Genomic DNA, 15,768 nt, shown 5'->3' with positions numbered 1-15,768 from the left:
TCGGACCCCTAACTTTCGGACTCATCTGAGGCTGAGAGCGATTCTACACTTTGTGCTCTCACTGCCTCTCTCACTGGCCTACTCTTCTTACTCTTCTTACTCTTCTTACTGCTCTTGTGAACTCTCGGCTCCGGCCTTTTTGCAATTGAGTCCGGTTTTTTTATTCTAAGAGATTGACGAAGCCTTTCATTGGGGACTCCTTTTTGATTTCCCTTCATAACTTCCTTGTACAAGACATTACAACACTCAATGAAACTAAATTCAAACCGCAAAACAACAACACAACATCAACTAAGTTTCCCCAATACAATTTTATTAACAAAAATTAAATACAATTTATCACTCAAATCGGAAACACACAAAAAAAAACGCATCAGTCTACATACAAATTCGATGTAATATATACCTAAACAATAGATTTACCAAGTTCTTATCCAATTTCAAAGCCAATATCTAAACATAAGACACATTCAAAGTTTTCCCCAAATTTGTTTTCAAATCTACATACAAATTCGACCAAATAACAACCAAATAAAGGGAAACTAATCACTTACCACAAGGAACGAATATGGAGCTTTGATTTCGACAAAGAAAGAAGAAAAAACGAAGCGATCTCGACTTTAGGGTTTCAGACAAGAGAGACAAAGAGATAGTTGAGACACAAACGAACAAGGAAGAACGAAGATGGATTTTCGAATTAGATGGAGAATGAACAAGGAAGAACGAAGATGGATACTCTAGGGTTTCAATCTCCGATTTCGCAATAGAGAGTGTCGCAAGGGGAAGGTTGGGGGAGAGACAGACCCGATGATTGAAAATTTTGGAGAAGAGAATGTTGAGTAATTCAAAACGACATCGTTTTGGTTTAGATGGGTCGGGTTTTAGGGTTTGTATTGTGTGGGTCAGATCTTTCTGGTTGGATCTTGTAAATAACTAAATTATTTTAGGGCAATCCGTCTTTAGCCACGTTTTCTATTTAAAAAAAATGAAAAAGAAATTATATTATAATAAAGGGATAAATGGGGATTTTTTAGGAGGGTAGAGGGCATATGGAGTTAATCTCCCTTCTCTACTCTGAAAACGAAAAGACAAAGAGGGACTTCCTCAGATCTTATCAGAGTGGGACCCATCATCAACATGTACGGACGACACCCATTGACTGGTTCTCTAGAGATCAATGCAGCTGAGTCAATCACAGACGACGGTCGCAGCTGAAAGATGCAAGAACTGGACCGTGCGACTCTTCCTCCTCCACTCGACGCGACGCGGCGGAGCTGGCTACTCGAGCCACCACAGCCGAAGAAAAAGAAGTACGTTGATCTCGGTTGTATACTAGTCAGCCGCAAGATCTTTCTCTGGACTCTCGGGGCCGTTCTTGTAACCACCCTTCTCGCTGGCTCCATAACCATGATCGTAAGGCACATGCCACACCACAAACAGACAGAACCTAAACCTGACAACTACACTGTCGCTCTCCGTAAAGCTCTCATGTTCTTCAACGCTCAGAAATGTAAGCTCAAGAAAACAAAAGTACAAACAGTTGATCTATACATTCAGTTCTGTTTTGTCATGTATTAATCTAATGTCTTATAAGGACTGGTCCTTAGATTTTGGAATCTGTTTTAGTAAGAGTTTCAATATATATATATTACAAATTTAGGGGCCTATGAGTATGAGTGTAAATTTTTTTGAACATTTTATGGACCATATGCTAATGTTTCACTAGCCTATGCTAAGGATCGGCCCTACTCTTATGTTGTGATGTTTGTTTGCAGCTGGGAAGCTACCAGAGCACAATAACGTGACATGGAGAGGTGATTCTTGTATGAAAGATGGGAAAGACCATACAGGAGGATTCTACAAAGATTTGGTTGGAGGCTACTACGATGCTGGAGATGCAACCAAGTTCAACTTCCCAATGTCTTACGCTATGACCATGTTGAGCTGGAGTGTGATTGAATACAGTGCAAAATACAAAGCTGCAGGGGAGCTAGACCATGTCAAAGAACTCATCAAATGGGGAGCTGACTATTTTCTCGAGACTTTCAACAGTAGTGCTGATACAATCGATGTGATGGTGGAACAGGTGAAACAAAAATGCATGTTTAAGTCATTGTGAGATCGTTGTTCTGTTTATAAAACGTTTCCCTTTTGTTCACAGGTCGGATCAGGACATGATGACCATTACTGCTGGATGCGTCCTGAGGACATTGATAATGAAAGGATTGTAACTCCGTGCTACGGTTCCTGCTCTCATCTTGGTGCAGAGATGGCAGCTGCTTTGGCTTCTGCGTCTATTGTTTTCAAAGACAACAGAGTTTATTCACAAAAGCTTGTTCACGGTGCTAAGACGCTTTATAAGTATGCAGACTTTGTTAAAGATAAGAACAGTAAAAATCAGTCTCGTTAATTCTACAAGTCAAGCCTGTTTTGGGATGAACTCTTATGGGGTGGAGCTTGGTTGTATTACGCTACTGGAAATGTAACTTATCTTGATCATGTTACCAGTCACGATATGGCTCGGAAAGCTGGTGCTTTCTGGAATAGCCCTGACTATGGAGTATCTAGCTGGGATAACAAGCTTCCCGGAGCTCAGGTTAGTTCTCTTTTTGGAAAAAATTTGTGGTTAATGATGGACCAGATGCCCTCAATCTACTAGAGCCAACCCAACCCCGAGCTTAGTATTAGTATGATATTGTCCGTTTTGAGCATGAACCTTCACGGATTTGTTCTTGGATCGCGGTTGCTCACAAAAATAACTCATACTAAATTGACTTAAATATTAGACGGTCTTTGGTCTAATATCCGATGTAGGATTTGGATTTGCTTCTTTATGGTAACAAATGCTATTTTGGCTGACTCTTTAACCACTTGCTATGTGCTTTTTAGTTGTTTTTGACGCGATTGAGGCTGTTTATGAGCCCTGGATTTCCATATGAAGACATCTTGAGCACCTTTCACAATCAAACAGGAGTAGTTATGTGCTCTTACTTACCCTATTTCACAAGATTCAAAAGGACCAAGGGTGAGTTTAGTGTTGTTTTTTTTTTGTGTGTGAACATGTTCTGTTTTCTGAAATGTTAAGTTATATAACCTGGCTATCATCTGTACAGGAGGTTTAATCCAGCTGAACCATGGAGAACCACAGCCTCTTCAATATGCTGCAACCGCAGCTTTCTTGGCGGCGCTATACAGTGATTATCTAGATGCCGCTGATACTCCTGGATGGTACTGTGGTCCTAACTTCTATTCTACTCATGTCCTGCGTGACTTTGCCAGATCTCAGGTATATATATGCATCCTCTAAATCCATAAATGAAGCAAAACAAAGAATACTTTCTGATTAAAAACTTTTGTGTCCTTTGGCAGATTGATTACATACTTGGTAAGAACCCTCAGAATATGAGTTATGTTGTGGATTTTGGACAGCGTTACCCGAGACATGTACATCACAAAGGAGCTTCAATACCGAAAAGCGTAAAGAAAGAAAGCTGCAAAGGAGGATGGAAATGGAGAGACAACAAAAGAGATAACCCAAACACTATTGTAGGAGCAATGGTTGCTGGACCTGACAAGCATGATGGGTTCCATGACCTTCGCTCAAACTACAACTACACAGAGCCAACTCTAGCCGGTAATGCCGGTCTGGTCGCAGCTCTGGTGGCTTTATCAGGAGAAGAGACGTTAGAATCTATTGACAAAAACACTATATTCTCTGCGGTACCTCCTTTAACACCAGCCACACCACCTCCTCCAGCACCATGGACACCTTAGAGAGAGAAAAAACACTTAAAAAACTGAAAATTATTGAGTGTAATAAGTCTATTGTTTCCCTAAGTGAATAAAGTAGTTTCAAGTGATAACAAGTCTTGATATATTCTTTGTTTATTTGTTTAAGTAGTTGCGTGGGACAGAAGAAAGGTTTTTTATGCTTTTTACTATACAAGGTAACCTACACATTGATCTTTTCTCTCTATTCTTTACCCTCTACTACTTCCGTCTCTTATTCTCTGCTTTATATAATAAATAAACAAGAGTTGTCTCCATCTCGAGGTGCAGCAAAATGGCAGAAGAAGAGAATTCACTTGAATATACACCCACATGGGTCGTAGCGTTCATCTGTTTCATCATCGTTCTCTTGTCCCTTCTCGCTGAACGTGGTCTTCATCATCTTGGAAAGGTACGTATATACATCACTGTCTATATCTGTAAGTCTAAGGTCTCTTCTCTTCGTGTAATAACTCTACGATTGTCTCTGTTCCAGTATCTGAAGCGTAGAAAACAAGATGCCTTGTTTGAGGCCTTGCAGAAACTTAAAGAAGGTTTGTTCTTCCTTTCAATTTTTCAAACATGAATCTGTTGATTGGTTACACATGAACATGACCAAAATTGTGTGTCCTGAAGCAGAACTGATGCTTTTGGGATTCATCTCGTTACTGTTAACGGTGTCTCAGACAGCAATTAGGCATATATGTGTCCCACCAGCTCTTGTTAGCAACATGTTCCCTTGTAAGAAGCCATTGGAGGAGGAGCATCATGCTCCTGAAACATCTCATTCGCTTGTCTTCAATACACGACATCTACTTTCAACAGGAGCAAGTCCAGACCATTGTACTACCAAGGTAATATTTCCCTTAAAACTCCTATTTCACTCTGGATGCTTTTCTATTAATAGTATCTTGCTTTTTTCATCAACATGGCTTTGCAGGGGAAGGTTCCTTTAATATCCGTTGAAGCGTTACATCATCTACATATCTTCATCTTCGTGCTAGCGGTTATTCACGTCATCTTCTGTGCCTCAACTATGGTTCTTGGAGGAGCTAGGGTAATGTAACTTGCTTTCGTAGCGTGTCTCACAAGTCACAAACACAACATTTGAACTTTCTGTTTAAAAAGATGTTTCTTGTTTTGCTCTGATTACGTCAGTTGGTTTGATATTACATGTAGATACAACAATGGAAGCGTTGGGAGGATAATTTCAAGAAAATTCCTTCTCAAAAGGGTGAGATTTAACACTTGAAGTGATTTATAGCGTCTTAAACAAAACCTAAATAGGAGAAAAAAACATGTCGCAGATGCATCAAAGCCTGGTCATGCTCACGCTCATCATGCTCATGCTCATGCTCATGCCCTTCACGAGTTATTTAACGCAAATCATGAGTTCTTCAAGATGCATGCTGGAGGATTCTGGAGAAGATCTGTTGTCATCAGCTGGCTGGTGAGTCTTGGATACTAATGCCAAAACAAAAGTGTTATGCATGAAACTTAACCATCTATCTATTAAGATCTTACTTTATTTCTGATGAAATTAGCCAATGTGGTGCAGAGATCATTCTGCAAGCAGTTTTATGGTTCTGTCACCAAATCAGAATATATAGCTCTGCGACATGGGTTCATCATGGTTTTACCTCACTCTTTTTTTTTCCAACATGTTGTTTCCAGTCTTTTATGTAACAATAAACAATATGTATTATTCCTTCACTTTTCCAGACCCATTGCCCCACAAACCCAACATTTAATTTTCACAAGTACATGCTAAGAACAGTGGAGATGGATTTCAAGAAAGTTGTGACCATAAGGTATTTAGCTCTTTAGATTACACACACCAATGGCTTCATCAGTTTTTTTGTCTAACACCATTTTTGTATGATGTTATGGTATAAATATAAAGCTGGTATCTCTGGCTCTTTGTTGTCGTCTTTCTTCTGCTGAATGTAGGAGGATGGAATACTTACTTCTGGTTGTCTTTCTTGCCTTTAATAGTAAGTTCATTTAGTTAATGATCTAATCATATTTTTGAATTCTTGGAATGCTATACTTCAATGTGTTTATCTAAATGTAGTTGTTACTAATGGTGGGTACGAAACTGGAGAATATAATAAGTAGCTTAGCTGTGGATGTTTGTGAGAAGAGAAACCGTGGGGAACAAGCAGTCATCACACCTTCTGATGAACTCTTTTGGTTCCATAGGCCAGAGATTGTTCTCCAACTCGTCCACTTCATTCTCTTTCAGAATTCATTTGAGATCGCTTTCTTCTTCTGGATTTTGGTACTTTCATTTTTCTTCCTTTTCTAAGAGTTTTGTTTGAACAATCACAATGCTAATGTATGATTTCTCAATCGTATCATCAGTTCACATATGGAATACATTCGTGTATCATGGAGAAACTAGGCTTCCTTATTCCACGGCTCGTCATGGGGTAACTAATACTTGTGTACACTTCAAGTCTAAATAAACTATAATTTTATCTGATGAACTCTTTGTCTATACAGAGTGTTAGTCCAAGTGCTTTGCAGTTACAGCACACTCCCACTTTATGCTCTTGTTACACAAGTAAGTGTGTAGACAATGACCACATACCTAGCTATATACATTACACAACTAAACGAAGTCTGAGTCACTTGCTTTCTTAAAAAATTCTAACAGATGGGTAGCAAATTCAAGAAAGGGATATTCGACGAGTTAGTACACTCCACACTGGAAGTATGGTTGTCAGATACAAGGAACAAAGGTGAATCCACAAGCGAGGCTCACAGGATGGAGATAGAACCTACCATTCCTGAGTCTTTTAATGTTCAAGTCAATGAACTCATGGAATGTGACAACCCTTAAGTTGCTATTTATGTCTAAGTCCAATAAGATCTGCTACATCATTCCCTACGCTATCCCTTAACTATTTGTTGTAACATTTGCACTTATATCGTTTGGTTATGCTAAACTATAGAGTCGATCTGTTTGGCACTGCATTAGAACATGGTGATAATAAAGTCAACAACCTCATTCATATTTTTTTCTGTCAAGTCAACAACGGTTATAAATTCTGGTAACGTTCATTAATTAGTTGATGTAAATTCAAACATGGTGGTGATAAATAGTGTTATTGACCTTTCAAGCTCCTCAAACAAATTAGTCAGCTCAATCTAAACTAACCTAACATATAGTGCTATTATCTTTAGAATAAATAAACAAAAGGAAAAGGACTTTCACATGATTCAACTTGCATCAAGAGTCAAGATCCACAACGATTGCCCCCTATTCTCTCCAATTAAAGCAAAAGCTTCTGTAAAAAAAATTAAATATATATATAAAAAAGTGCAGACTAAGGCCCACTCTGTCGTTGACTAATCTGGATTTCGGACAGAAACAAGAGTAGGGTCACTTCAAACTCAGATCGAACGGCTAAGATTCCACGGCCGCAACGACCAAAGTTAAAGAGTTTTGTCATGATGCGTCTCGAGCACCAAAGCATGGTTGTGGTCTCCTTCGTAAGTCACGATAAGCATCATCGCATCGTCGAGTGCACGCTCCACGTGCTTACGCGCCGGACAACCTCTTACACTGCTGCATTTGTAATATCCCCTGTGACACCGAGTCACAAGATCAAGTTAAGTTTGAGGAATAACAACAACACGAGTTGAGTCAACTCGTTCTTGGTGTATTTTTAAAAACTTTGTAGATAAACAAACAAACAACAAGTCAAAAAGAGTGTGAAGCCACTACTACTAGACGACATGTTTGGTACAACCAATATAGAAAAAAATATTTGACAATATTATACACAAGTTGCATTATTTTCTAATCTAATTAATTAGATGTTTATAGTGACGTATGTGTTTTTGTGTGATTTAAGGATTCATAAACCTGAAATAAAACTAATTAAGACTGACCGAGGATGAGGAGAGCCTTTGATTGGTTTTTGACCATATTTTCTCCATGAATATTCGTCAGATGGTATATCAGCCATCTTGCTGCTTACGGCAGGAACCCTAATCACTCTCTTCACTCTAGATTTCCTGTTTATTTTTAAGTTACCATTTATAAAACAATAATTAATTTTTGAATAACGAAGATTTAGATCTAATGATAAAGATTAGTGTGGGATCAAACCTTTTCTTGGTACAATGGCAACGACTTGAGGGAGATGAGTCACACCTTCTCTTCAACGAAACTGATGATAGAGGAGGCTTACCAATCGAACCCGAGATTTGGGATGATGGGTTAGTGAGCTCGAATCCTGAAGACATCTGGTTAATCTCGGTGTCACATCTATGAGAAGACATGAACGAGTTTGACACAGAGACAGGTGGAGACTGCGCGAAGTTTATCGTTGATGGCTCTTGTGGTCTTCCGTTAGTCGAAGAAGACGACGGACCGTTCTTAGTTGTCAGACTGTGGTTGTGTGATAAAGGAGGACGTCGATGGATTGGTGTCGGACAATAAACTCTAAACGCAGATCCACCGTTCTGCTCTGGTTTCTGTCTGTTCAACACGACGGTGGTTGTGGCTGTTGGTCCAGTCTTCTCCTCCGTCCTCCAATCTCCTCCTCCTTCTTCAGTTTTTGGCTTCATCGGTGCTCTTCTGAATCTAGCGTGTCCGGTTCTAGATCTACCGAGGAGAGATATCACCTTCTTGAAACTGTTAACGGCGACGTCAGTCACCGCCGTTATCTCTTCTGTCGGTTGACTTTTTTGACCGATCAGTTTAAGAAACTCCTTAACGCCGTGAATCCCAGCAGACGCAGCTTCTCTCAGGGCGGTGTCTTCCATATTTGCAGAAAAGCCGCCGTCGTCTTCTCCTTTGACTCTAACGCCACCGTAGCTGTTCATCATAAGTTCCACAGCCATATCTCACAACAACACACACCTCTCTAAAAAGTCAAAACTAATAAAAGAAATGATGATAATCACTGTTTTTCTGTATTCTTTCTTCTTCTTCCCTTGTTGGAGTTGTTTAAAGAAGATGATAATGATGAGCACCAATAAAAAGAAATGAAAGGGCGAGTCAACTCAAATCTCTAATGCGGTCTCTCTCTCTTTAAGATAGTGCATCAGTCAAATATATTGCCAATAATAGGGAAACATGTGTCGTCATTTTGTCAAGTATTTGACAATCTCAACGTCGATGATTTTATAATGGAATTGGAACCAGTGGAGCTCAAAAATAAACATATAACTATTTCAACAAATTTATTGAAATATAGTATATTCGATACAAATTAAAATAGTAAAATATACTATTCCTATAAAATAGAATAAAACGGTTTTCACAAATGTTCATGGTATTATATTCGCACCGACCAGTTATCCAGTTAGTGGAAATGAGTAATAAATTTTCTCTGAGAGGAAGGACCAAAATATATTTGGGCTGTACTTCATAATGGGCTTGTTAAGGCCCATTAAGTGAGTCTTCGCAGGAGAAAAAACGGCGCGGGTGCAGAAGGAGCCAGCCAGGTGGGTGAAGAGGATAAGCGAAAACCGTAAGAGCCAAGTCAGCATTAAAAGCGGTTAGGTGTTGAGGAAAAGTCCTGTTATTGCCTGACCCGCTATGTCGCATAAAGCCGAAGACTCTCCACGAATATACTTTCTTCCTCTCTTCTTTCTTTCCCTTTTCTCTTTTATTTTTCTTTCCTCTAAAAAAATATTTGACGTTCCTTGATTTTACTTCCTTCATAGATCCCTAAGTATCTCTGCTTCTCTATTTTCCCCTGTTCCGTCTTTGCGTGATCCATCATCATCATGGAGTTTTTACTAGAGTTGCTTCTCACGGCGGTTGTTGCGCTTCTCTTTTCTTTCCTTGTCGCCAAAATCGTATCTGTTTCTATGGCCGGGGAAAGCGATCGGAGTTCCGACCAGATAGAGAAAACCGAGATCGGTGTCGGTGATGGTTCTGCTACGGTGGAGGAGCTTTGTTTTGGTTTGAAAGTGGATGCTCCGGTGGTCCAGAGCGAGAGAAAACTCCGAGTTGTTGTTGATGAGAATGTGGAACACGTGGATCGGTTTGGAAACGGAGCTGATCGTGTTGTTGATAAAGTTGAAGAAGCCGCTAGAGACGTTGAGTTGGTGGTTCTAACTACGGAAGCTAATGAGTTCTTGGCCGCTCTCTCGCCGGGGAATGTGATAGCCAAGGAGATGATAGTTCGTGATGAAGACGAAGGGAGAGAAGAAACAAGTGGAGAAGTCGGTGATGAACGGCAAGAGTTGATTGAAAGTACGGCGGAAGCTGAGTCCACTGCCTCTGTAGTTCAAGAAAACATGATAGCAGAGGAGATTATCAATCGAGGACACGAGGAGGAACTATCATCGGCAGAAGGAGTAAGTTCTTGTGTAGAAAGAGGAGAAGTCGTAGTCACGGAATCTGAGGAGGTTAGGGTTGAAGAAAGTAACAGTGGTGAGAAGAGTGAGGATAAGATGGAGTTTAGTATTGAAGAGCAAGTGGAGTTGAGTATTGAAGAAGATGATGATGATGATGATTGGGAGGGAATTGAGAAGAGTGAGCTTGAGATAACCTTTTCAGCTGCTTCAAATCTTCTGGAGCAATCAGGGAAAGGTGAAGAAATTACTGCTGAGGCTAAGATGGAGCTGTACGGTCTGCACAAGATCGCCACTGAAGGGTCATGCCGAGAGGCACAGCCTATGGCCATCATGCTCTCTGCTCGCGCTAAATGGTACCATACTTAACTCTGCCAAATGGTTAGGAATACATTTCTATATTGTAGATTTTGGTAAGTCGTATTGCGGATATGGGAGGGGACTTATTACACTAGAAACTAGGAGGGACAAAGCTTTAAAAGATGCATGCTCAATAACTGCTATGTGCAAGTGACATACATTGCTTACCACCTTGTGCTAGGAATGCCTGGCAAAGACTTGGAAACATGAGTCAAGAAGAGGCAATGGAGCAATATCTTGCACTTGTTTCAAAGGAGATTCCTGGTTTGCTGAATACTGTGAGTTGTTAGATTTTTAGAGTTCAAATTACTTCTGGGATGTGTCTTTAATGGCTTTTAAGGTCTGAGAAATTTTTGACTTATTCTCTTTCTTCTCTCTCTCTACAGGTAGGGAAGATGCCAGAAACGGAAACCTCTGTTGACTTAGGATCATTAGAAGATCCGACCACTTTAGACACAATTGGTGTTGCAACCAGCAAAAATGGTAAAGACTAATTCCCTGAAGAGTAAATGATATATTTGTGTCACAGATTTCTTGTATCTTTCCTATTTCTCTATTCCTTTTGCTAGCTTCAAATCCAACTCTTACTAGAAATAGTTTCAGGGGAAGATGAATCCAGTGTTTAAGCAGGAAAGGCTTGAACAAGAATCCTTTGGGAAAATAAAGGCAAATCTATTTTTTTGCATTAAAAGTATGTTTCTCAAAAGATAATATCATAAATGCAGTAAATAAACCATTTGATGCAAGTTGGATTGTATAGTGTTCTACATAATTGTTATCCTCATCACCCAATGGTTTGAAGGAGTTGCACTAAACAAAAACAACTAAAATATATATGTGTGTGTTGGGGGTGGGGGGATTGGTTGACTTACGGTGTGTGACATATGAATCAAGCAAGGGTGCTTATATCCCTCCTAGTAGTTTGCCTTTTTTTTTTATTCTACGTATCAGCAACCTAAAGGCTAAAGCCATTGTTTTTAAAACCGGACCGGGAACTGAACCGGAAATTTTTTGGATCACGGTTCAATATGGTTTGACCGAGTCAAACCTGGTTCAATAATCTGGTTTAATATATTTTTTGTATTTAAATTTAAAAGTAATGTTAGTAAATATGATAATTAAAATATAAATAACTTTAAAACATAAAACATTATAAATATAATCTAGTTTTATTACTACAAGAAAACGTCTCATATATAGCATGAGAAAAACACTATTGCAAGATATCGCAGCGTTATGGCGAACGCTGTATCTTTCCCTGCAATCTTTTCTCGGACACTTTAGATAGCGTTTAACTTGTGCTATGTTAAAATATTAGTTTGATGGCGGTTTATTACTTGTGCAATTGTATAACTTCTAATAGCAGATAATAATTGTTATTATATCATTATTAAAAAATAAAAAATAAAAAAATAAAATTTTTAATTTTTTTTATATATCGAAATTGGTTACATATTTATGACCGGTATATCAAACAAAACCAAACTAAACCAATTTTTTTCAAAAATATTAAGCCTACACCTAAAATTCTATACCTAAAGTTCTATCTTCTAGTGCCGCACCACACCACGACCGACGCCGTCACAACAAGTACTCCAACGTCGCCGTCTTCCAATCACACAGAGGAGCTTGGACCTTTTCCACTCTAAACCTAATGTCTAACGATCCACTGCTTTTGCTACCTCCTCCTCCATCAAACTTATCTGCCTCTTGTCCACCTTCATGTAACAAGAAAAAAAATCATAGCTCTCAAAGAGAATATACCTTCAAAGTCTTTTTCCATGTCTTCCAACATCTTCTGTCTCTTAGCACACAGCTGAAACAAGAGTTACGTAAGAACATGAAAATACAAAATATTTTTAATCAGTATCCTTGCCATTAAGTAGAAGCATCAACTAGCATCCAGATCAACAAAACAAACGATAAAAGGTTAATACTTAGCCCTTTGGATGTAAAGTTGGACCAACAACAAGAGAATTTTATCACATCCTTTTGGGTACTCTTAGAACTTGCAGAACTCATCGAGCAATTTTTAATAAAATTCAAATAAGAGAATAAACTAGTTTTGTTCATCTTTCATCAACATAAGCAAAACAAAAGTGATATGAACACAATACCTGGGAATGCAAGAGATTTGAGGTTCTTGTCTACTCATTGCTACGGTCAGATTGACGTGGTGGCTGACTCACAGAATCCACAGCTTCAAAAGCAACTTTCATCTGCACAAGAAAACATCTAAGAATCAATCCTAAGTTTCTTGGAAGCCTTGCACAAACTAGAAAGCCAACACAAAGAAATACACTTGAACAACATTTTGAAGCTCTAACAATAGTCCCCTCCCACAACTAAAGATCTGTGGGATTGTATATCACCAATGACTGAATCACTGTTCTAAAAAAAATTAAAACTTTGTTTGGTCTAAACCATATATGTGGCTCGTTCCAAGCCTCTTCGTAGGAAGGCGATTGCATCCAAGATGGGTTTGGGATGTGGATTTCATCTGTTCTTTGAAGAGGAAGCACCAGACCTACATAAAGATACAAACTTTAAGGACTTTTTTTTCAGATCTGTTGTTTAGTGAAATTGAATAGAGAGAGAGAGAGAGAGAGAGAGAGAGAGAGAACCTAAGGAGCAGACATGAGAGGAGATTGAGAATGAGACGAGTGTTGGTTTCGGATTCGGCTGCAGAGGAGAGAGGGGCGTTCTCAGGAGGAATACAGATTCCAGAAGAACAAAGTGACGAGGAGTATAGACAGGTCGACGGTGAAAAAGACGACGAACTCAGGCCGGTCTCTGTCTTCTTACCTTGCAATCTCTCATCTCTCTCTGTCTCATCTCACTTCTCTCTGTTGTCGTGTTTCAGAAGTCAAAAGGAGATGACAAATTAAAACACAATCTCCACCTTTGGATTAAAAACAATTAAGGGTAGAGATTGCAATCCTTGTGTATTACTTTCAACCAATAGAAAAATTTTCTTTTTTTTATATGTAAATATTTAAAGAATAAAATGAGAGGGAAAATCAATCATTTTTTGCCTCCGTAAAGATAGCGTTTTAATGTACAGTGATATTATATATGCAGTTTTTTATAGCATCAAAGTAAAAAAACGTCATCTTAAATTATGAGTTATGTCAAAGATAGCATTCTCGACTAGAACGCTACATTCTTATGCTATCTTTACCCCCTCCCCCTGTAGTGTATGTTCATATGGATGATTTATAGATTTTTAATAGTTTTATTAATTTAATAACTTTAAGATCCAAACCGGCTACGGGATCGGTTCATGGTTGAACCGATTATTAGACCAACCCCGGTTATACACCTGGTTCATGGTTGAACCCGGTCCAACCATCGGGATGGTAAAAACACTGGCTAAAGCTGATTGCAGCTAAACCATAAATAAGCAAGTAATCTTACTTTCCATTTGCAAAGAGGAGAGCTTTGAGATCACGGCCACGTTGTGTACTCTCTCTAACTGGCTTACCTTGTTAGGACCAATAGACACCACTTGTGGAACCATGACGACCAATACACTACTTCCAAGACATAGAATCTAGTAACAACTAGTAACGACGTATGCTAAAAAAACTATCCCAAAAGAGTAGAATTTCAAAAGGGACTTGCAAGACTAGAGATGGAGTACTTAAACAACGGTAAATCCGCAGTTGATTTTATTCCTTTTGCAGACAACAAAGAACATAAAACGAAGAAGAAAACGAGAGAAACATCCTTATATGGAAGATGGATCAAGGCACGATCTTGAAAGCCTTGTACTTATCAATCCACGAGATAAAAGAGTTGTTAGAGTTCCTGAAACCAAGGAAGCCATGTTCTTTACTCTTGTTCATACTATCAATCATCCCTTCAACACCAAGTATCACATCCACAAACCACCACACACCAACTTCACCAAGCTTCTTCTCCTGCAACTGATTCTCCTTCACCATCTCCTCCCACACACTCTCTTTCCCTTTCATCATCTCCACCAACCCAACGTTCTTCCCTTCCTCAAACCCATACTCCTCGATCCCAAACTGCTCGGCAAGAATCTTCCAAAGATGCTTCCACTTGAAAACATCATCATTATTGCAGTTAAACGCCTCGTTCTTCGCGTAGGGATCAACCGCAGCCCAAATCTGCTGCTCGGCGATCAAGTCCGCATCCGAAGCCGTACTGAAACCTTCCCAGGCCTTCTTGCTCCCCGGGAAGCTCAGCTTAGTCCCTTCGTGCTTGCATATCGCTGCGTAGACGCAGAGTGTCCCCACAATGTTCATCAAACTGTACGGAGAGAAACCGAAGATGGTGTTCGGTCTATGCACAGACCAAGTCACGCTCTCTTTCTTCTTGATCTCTTCGAACAGAACATCCTCAAGAGCGTAGTAAAAATTCTCGACTCCCAACCTCGGCATATCCTCCGTGAACGGAGGATCGTGATACCGAGTCGTCTCAAGGTCCTTGAAGGGACCGATGTAGTGCTTGGTCCCCGTCTGGAGACAAACGTGCCTTAGATTCGGCGCGTTGGGGACAACCGCGCGGAGGACGTTGCGGAGCATGGAGCCGTTGGCCTCGCAGTTCTCCCCCTCGGAGGAGCGGTTGGTCCACGTGACGTAGAAGACGTGCGTGACGTCGGTTAAGGGGGATAGGTTGGATCTCACGTCGTCGGGGTCGGAGACGTCGCACTGGATGTAGTCGATGGGGTGATCGGCGTTCCAGGAGGGGCGAGGACGGCGAGCGACGCCGTAGACTTTCCACGGGCCGCCGGGGGTGTCGGAGAGAGGGAGGATCTCGGCGAGGCTGTTTCCGACGATTCCGGTGACGCCGATGATGAGTGCGACGCTCTCGTAGGTTTGTGTAGGTTCATCGTCGTCGAACTTCTTCTAAGAAAGGGGAGAGGAAGAAGATTCTATTAGATAAGTGATTATGAAGAAGAAGAAGAAGAAGAAGAAGAAGATCATACGAGGTTGAAGTTACCTTGGCAGCTCCGATGGCGCCTGCCCACCACCAACTCATTTTTCTCGATCAAATCGGTGACACGAGAAACAAAAGACAAGCTATGGGAGATGTTCTAGACTTACTTGCGGTTAAGTAATTTTGTGAATGAGAACCGTGTGAGGTTGTCTTTCAGCATTTTCTTGTCATTTTGTAATTAAAAAATATCCCATATAGTTTATATAGAACTTACAAAAACATAAAACTATTTTACACAATTAATTATCATTTTTGTTGTTTCTTGGTAAACAATTACTCTACGGTTTGTTTCTAATCTTCATATAAAACCATGAACAAAACTTTTTGGAATTTGTTTATTTTCATATTCTC

At 39.8% G+C, this 15,768-nt stretch overlaps 5 protein-coding genes across 8 annotated transcripts; 3 read left to right on the top strand and 2 right to left on the bottom strand.

Annotated features, from left to right (window-relative positions):
• Nucleotides 1-1,057: 1,057 nt before the first annotated feature.
• On the top strand, nucleotides 1,058-3,933 carry LOC106308030 (endoglucanase 21). Its single transcript, XM_013745147.1, is given in 6 exon segments — nucleotides 1,058-1,510; nucleotides 1,776-2,086; nucleotides 2,162-2,596; nucleotides 2,890-3,025; nucleotides 3,114-3,286; nucleotides 3,370-3,933. Coding segments are annotated over 6 exon segments (1,752 nt in total). The 5' UTR covers nucleotides 1,058-1,218; the 3' UTR covers nucleotides 3,775-3,933.
• On the top strand, nucleotides 3,728-6,716 carry LOC106308041 (MLO-like protein 13). 2 transcript variants are annotated; one of them, XM_013745155.1, is made up of 15 exons: nucleotides 3,728-3,813; nucleotides 3,902-3,947; nucleotides 4,036-4,180; nucleotides 4,265-4,322; nucleotides 4,408-4,622; nucleotides 4,709-4,825; nucleotides 4,948-5,002; nucleotides 5,076-5,218; nucleotides 5,327-5,401; nucleotides 5,491-5,579; nucleotides 5,672-5,762; nucleotides 5,843-6,049; nucleotides 6,133-6,200; nucleotides 6,274-6,334; nucleotides 6,428-6,716. In XM_013745155.1, exons 1-15 carry the CDS (start codon nucleotides 3,762-3,764, stop codon nucleotides 6,611-6,613), a joined length of 1,608 nt encoding a protein of 535 aa, XP_013600609.1. In that variant the 5' UTR covers nucleotides 3,728-3,761; the 3' UTR covers nucleotides 6,614-6,716. The 2 variants fall into 2 exon arrangements, with proteins under 2 accessions (XP_013600609.1, XP_013600616.1); XM_013745162.1 differs by lacking the exon at nucleotides 3,728-3,813 and having other exon boundaries at nucleotides 3,857-3,947; nucleotides 4,060-4,180; nucleotides 4,405-4,622.
• A 144-nt stretch (nucleotides 6,717-6,860) lies between these two features.
• Nucleotides 6,861-8,824, bottom strand: LOC106308055 (probable WRKY transcription factor 7). Its single transcript, XM_013745172.1, has 3 exons — nucleotides 7,889-8,824; nucleotides 7,669-7,794; nucleotides 6,861-7,360 (listed from the first exon to the last, which is right to left on the bottom strand). The coding sequence occupies exons 1-3, from the start codon at nucleotides 8,623-8,625 to the stop codon at nucleotides 7,210-7,212; spliced, it is 1,014 nt and encodes a 337-aa protein (XP_013600626.1). The 5' UTR covers nucleotides 8,626-8,824; the 3' UTR covers nucleotides 6,861-7,209.
• Nucleotides 8,825-9,340: 516 nt separating this feature from the next.
• LOC106309330 (acyl-CoA-binding domain-containing protein 3) lies at nucleotides 9,341-11,241 on the top strand. Of its 3 annotated transcripts, none has more exons than XM_013746506.1 (4): nucleotides 9,341-10,445; nucleotides 10,631-10,727; nucleotides 10,836-10,932; nucleotides 11,053-11,241. In XM_013746506.1, exons 1-4 carry the CDS (start codon nucleotides 9,517-9,519, stop codon nucleotides 11,073-11,075), a joined length of 1,146 nt encoding a protein of 381 aa, XP_013601960.1. In that variant the 5' UTR covers nucleotides 9,341-9,516; the 3' UTR covers nucleotides 11,076-11,241. The 3 variants fall into 3 exon arrangements, with proteins under 3 accessions (XP_013601960.1, XP_013601898.1, XP_013601844.1); XM_013746444.1 differs by having other exon boundaries at nucleotides 11,047-11,241; XM_013746390.1 differs by having other exon boundaries at nucleotides 11,041-11,241.
• A 2,843-nt stretch (nucleotides 11,242-14,084) lies between these two features.
• On the bottom strand, nucleotides 14,085-15,580 carry LOC106306475 (3-oxo-Delta(4,5)-steroid 5-beta-reductase). The gene is made up of 2 exons (XM_013743144.1): nucleotides 15,421-15,580; nucleotides 14,085-15,326 (listed from the first exon to the last, which is right to left on the bottom strand). Exons 1-2 carry the CDS (start codon nucleotides 15,457-15,459, stop codon nucleotides 14,196-14,198), a joined length of 1,170 nt encoding a protein of 389 aa, XP_013598598.1. The 5' UTR covers nucleotides 15,460-15,580; the 3' UTR covers nucleotides 14,085-14,195.
• Between the last annotated feature and the right edge of the window lie 188 nt (nucleotides 15,581-15,768).

This window comes from Brassica oleracea, chromosome C1 (genome assembly GCF_000695525.1).
Source record: "Brassica oleracea var. oleracea cultivar TO1000 chromosome C1, BOL, whole genome shotgun sequence".
NCBI lineage: Eukaryota > Viridiplantae > Streptophyta > Magnoliopsida > Brassicales > Brassicaceae > Brassica > Brassica oleracea.
This window is presented reverse-complemented; position numbering and strand designations above follow the sequence as displayed.

What these genes read in the sequence shown, in the direction of transcription:
- LOC106308041 (XM_013745155.1), top strand. Translation starts at nt 3,762, where the DNA reads ATGGACACCTTAGAGAGAGAAAAAACACTTAAAAAACTGAAAATTATT. An exon ending in GTCTTCATCATCTTGGAAAG is followed by an intron (nt 4,181 to 4,264) that starts GTACGTATATAC and finishes TCTCTGTTCCAG; the next exon opens with TATCTGAAGCGTAGAAAACA. An exon ending in TGTCTTTCTTGCCTTTAATA is followed by an intron (nt 5,763 to 5,842) that starts GTAAGTTCATTT and finishes ATCTAAATGTAG; the next exon opens with TTGTTACTAATGGTGGGTAC.
- LOC106306475 (XM_013743144.1), bottom strand. Translation starts at nt 15,459, where the DNA reads ATGAGTTGGTGGTGGGCAGGCGCCATCGGAGCTGCCAAG. An exon ending in GCGCCATCGGAGCTGCCAAG is followed by an intron (nt 15,327 to 15,420) that starts GTAACTTCAACC and finishes CCCCTTTCTTAG; the next exon opens with AAGAAGTTCGACGACGATGA.
- LOC106308055 (XM_013745172.1), bottom strand. Translation starts at nt 8,625, where the DNA reads ATGGCTGTGGAACTTATGATGAACAGCTACGGTGGCGTTAGAGTCAAA. An exon ending in TGCCATTGTACCAAGAAAAG is followed by an intron (nt 7,795 to 7,888) that starts GTTTGATCCCAC and finishes AAAAATAAACAG; the next exon opens with GAAATCTAGAGTGAAGAGAG. An exon ending in AAAGGCTCTCCTCATCCTCG is followed by an intron (nt 7,361 to 7,668) that starts GTCAGTCTTAAT and finishes TCGGTGTCACAG; the next exon opens with GGGATATTACAAATGCAGCA.
- LOC106309330 (XM_013746390.1), top strand. Translation starts at nt 9,517, where the DNA reads ATGGAGTTTTTACTAGAGTTGCTTCTCACGGCGGTTGTTGCGCTTCTC. An exon ending in TTCCTGGTTTGCTGAATACT is followed by an intron (nt 10,728 to 10,835) that starts GTGAGTTGTTAG and finishes CTCTCTCTACAG; the next exon opens with GTAGGGAAGATGCCAGAAAC. An exon ending in TGTTGCAACCAGCAAAAATG is followed by an intron (nt 10,933 to 11,040) that starts GTAAAGACTAAT and finishes AACTCTTACTAG; the next exon opens with AAATAGTTTCAGGGGAAGAT.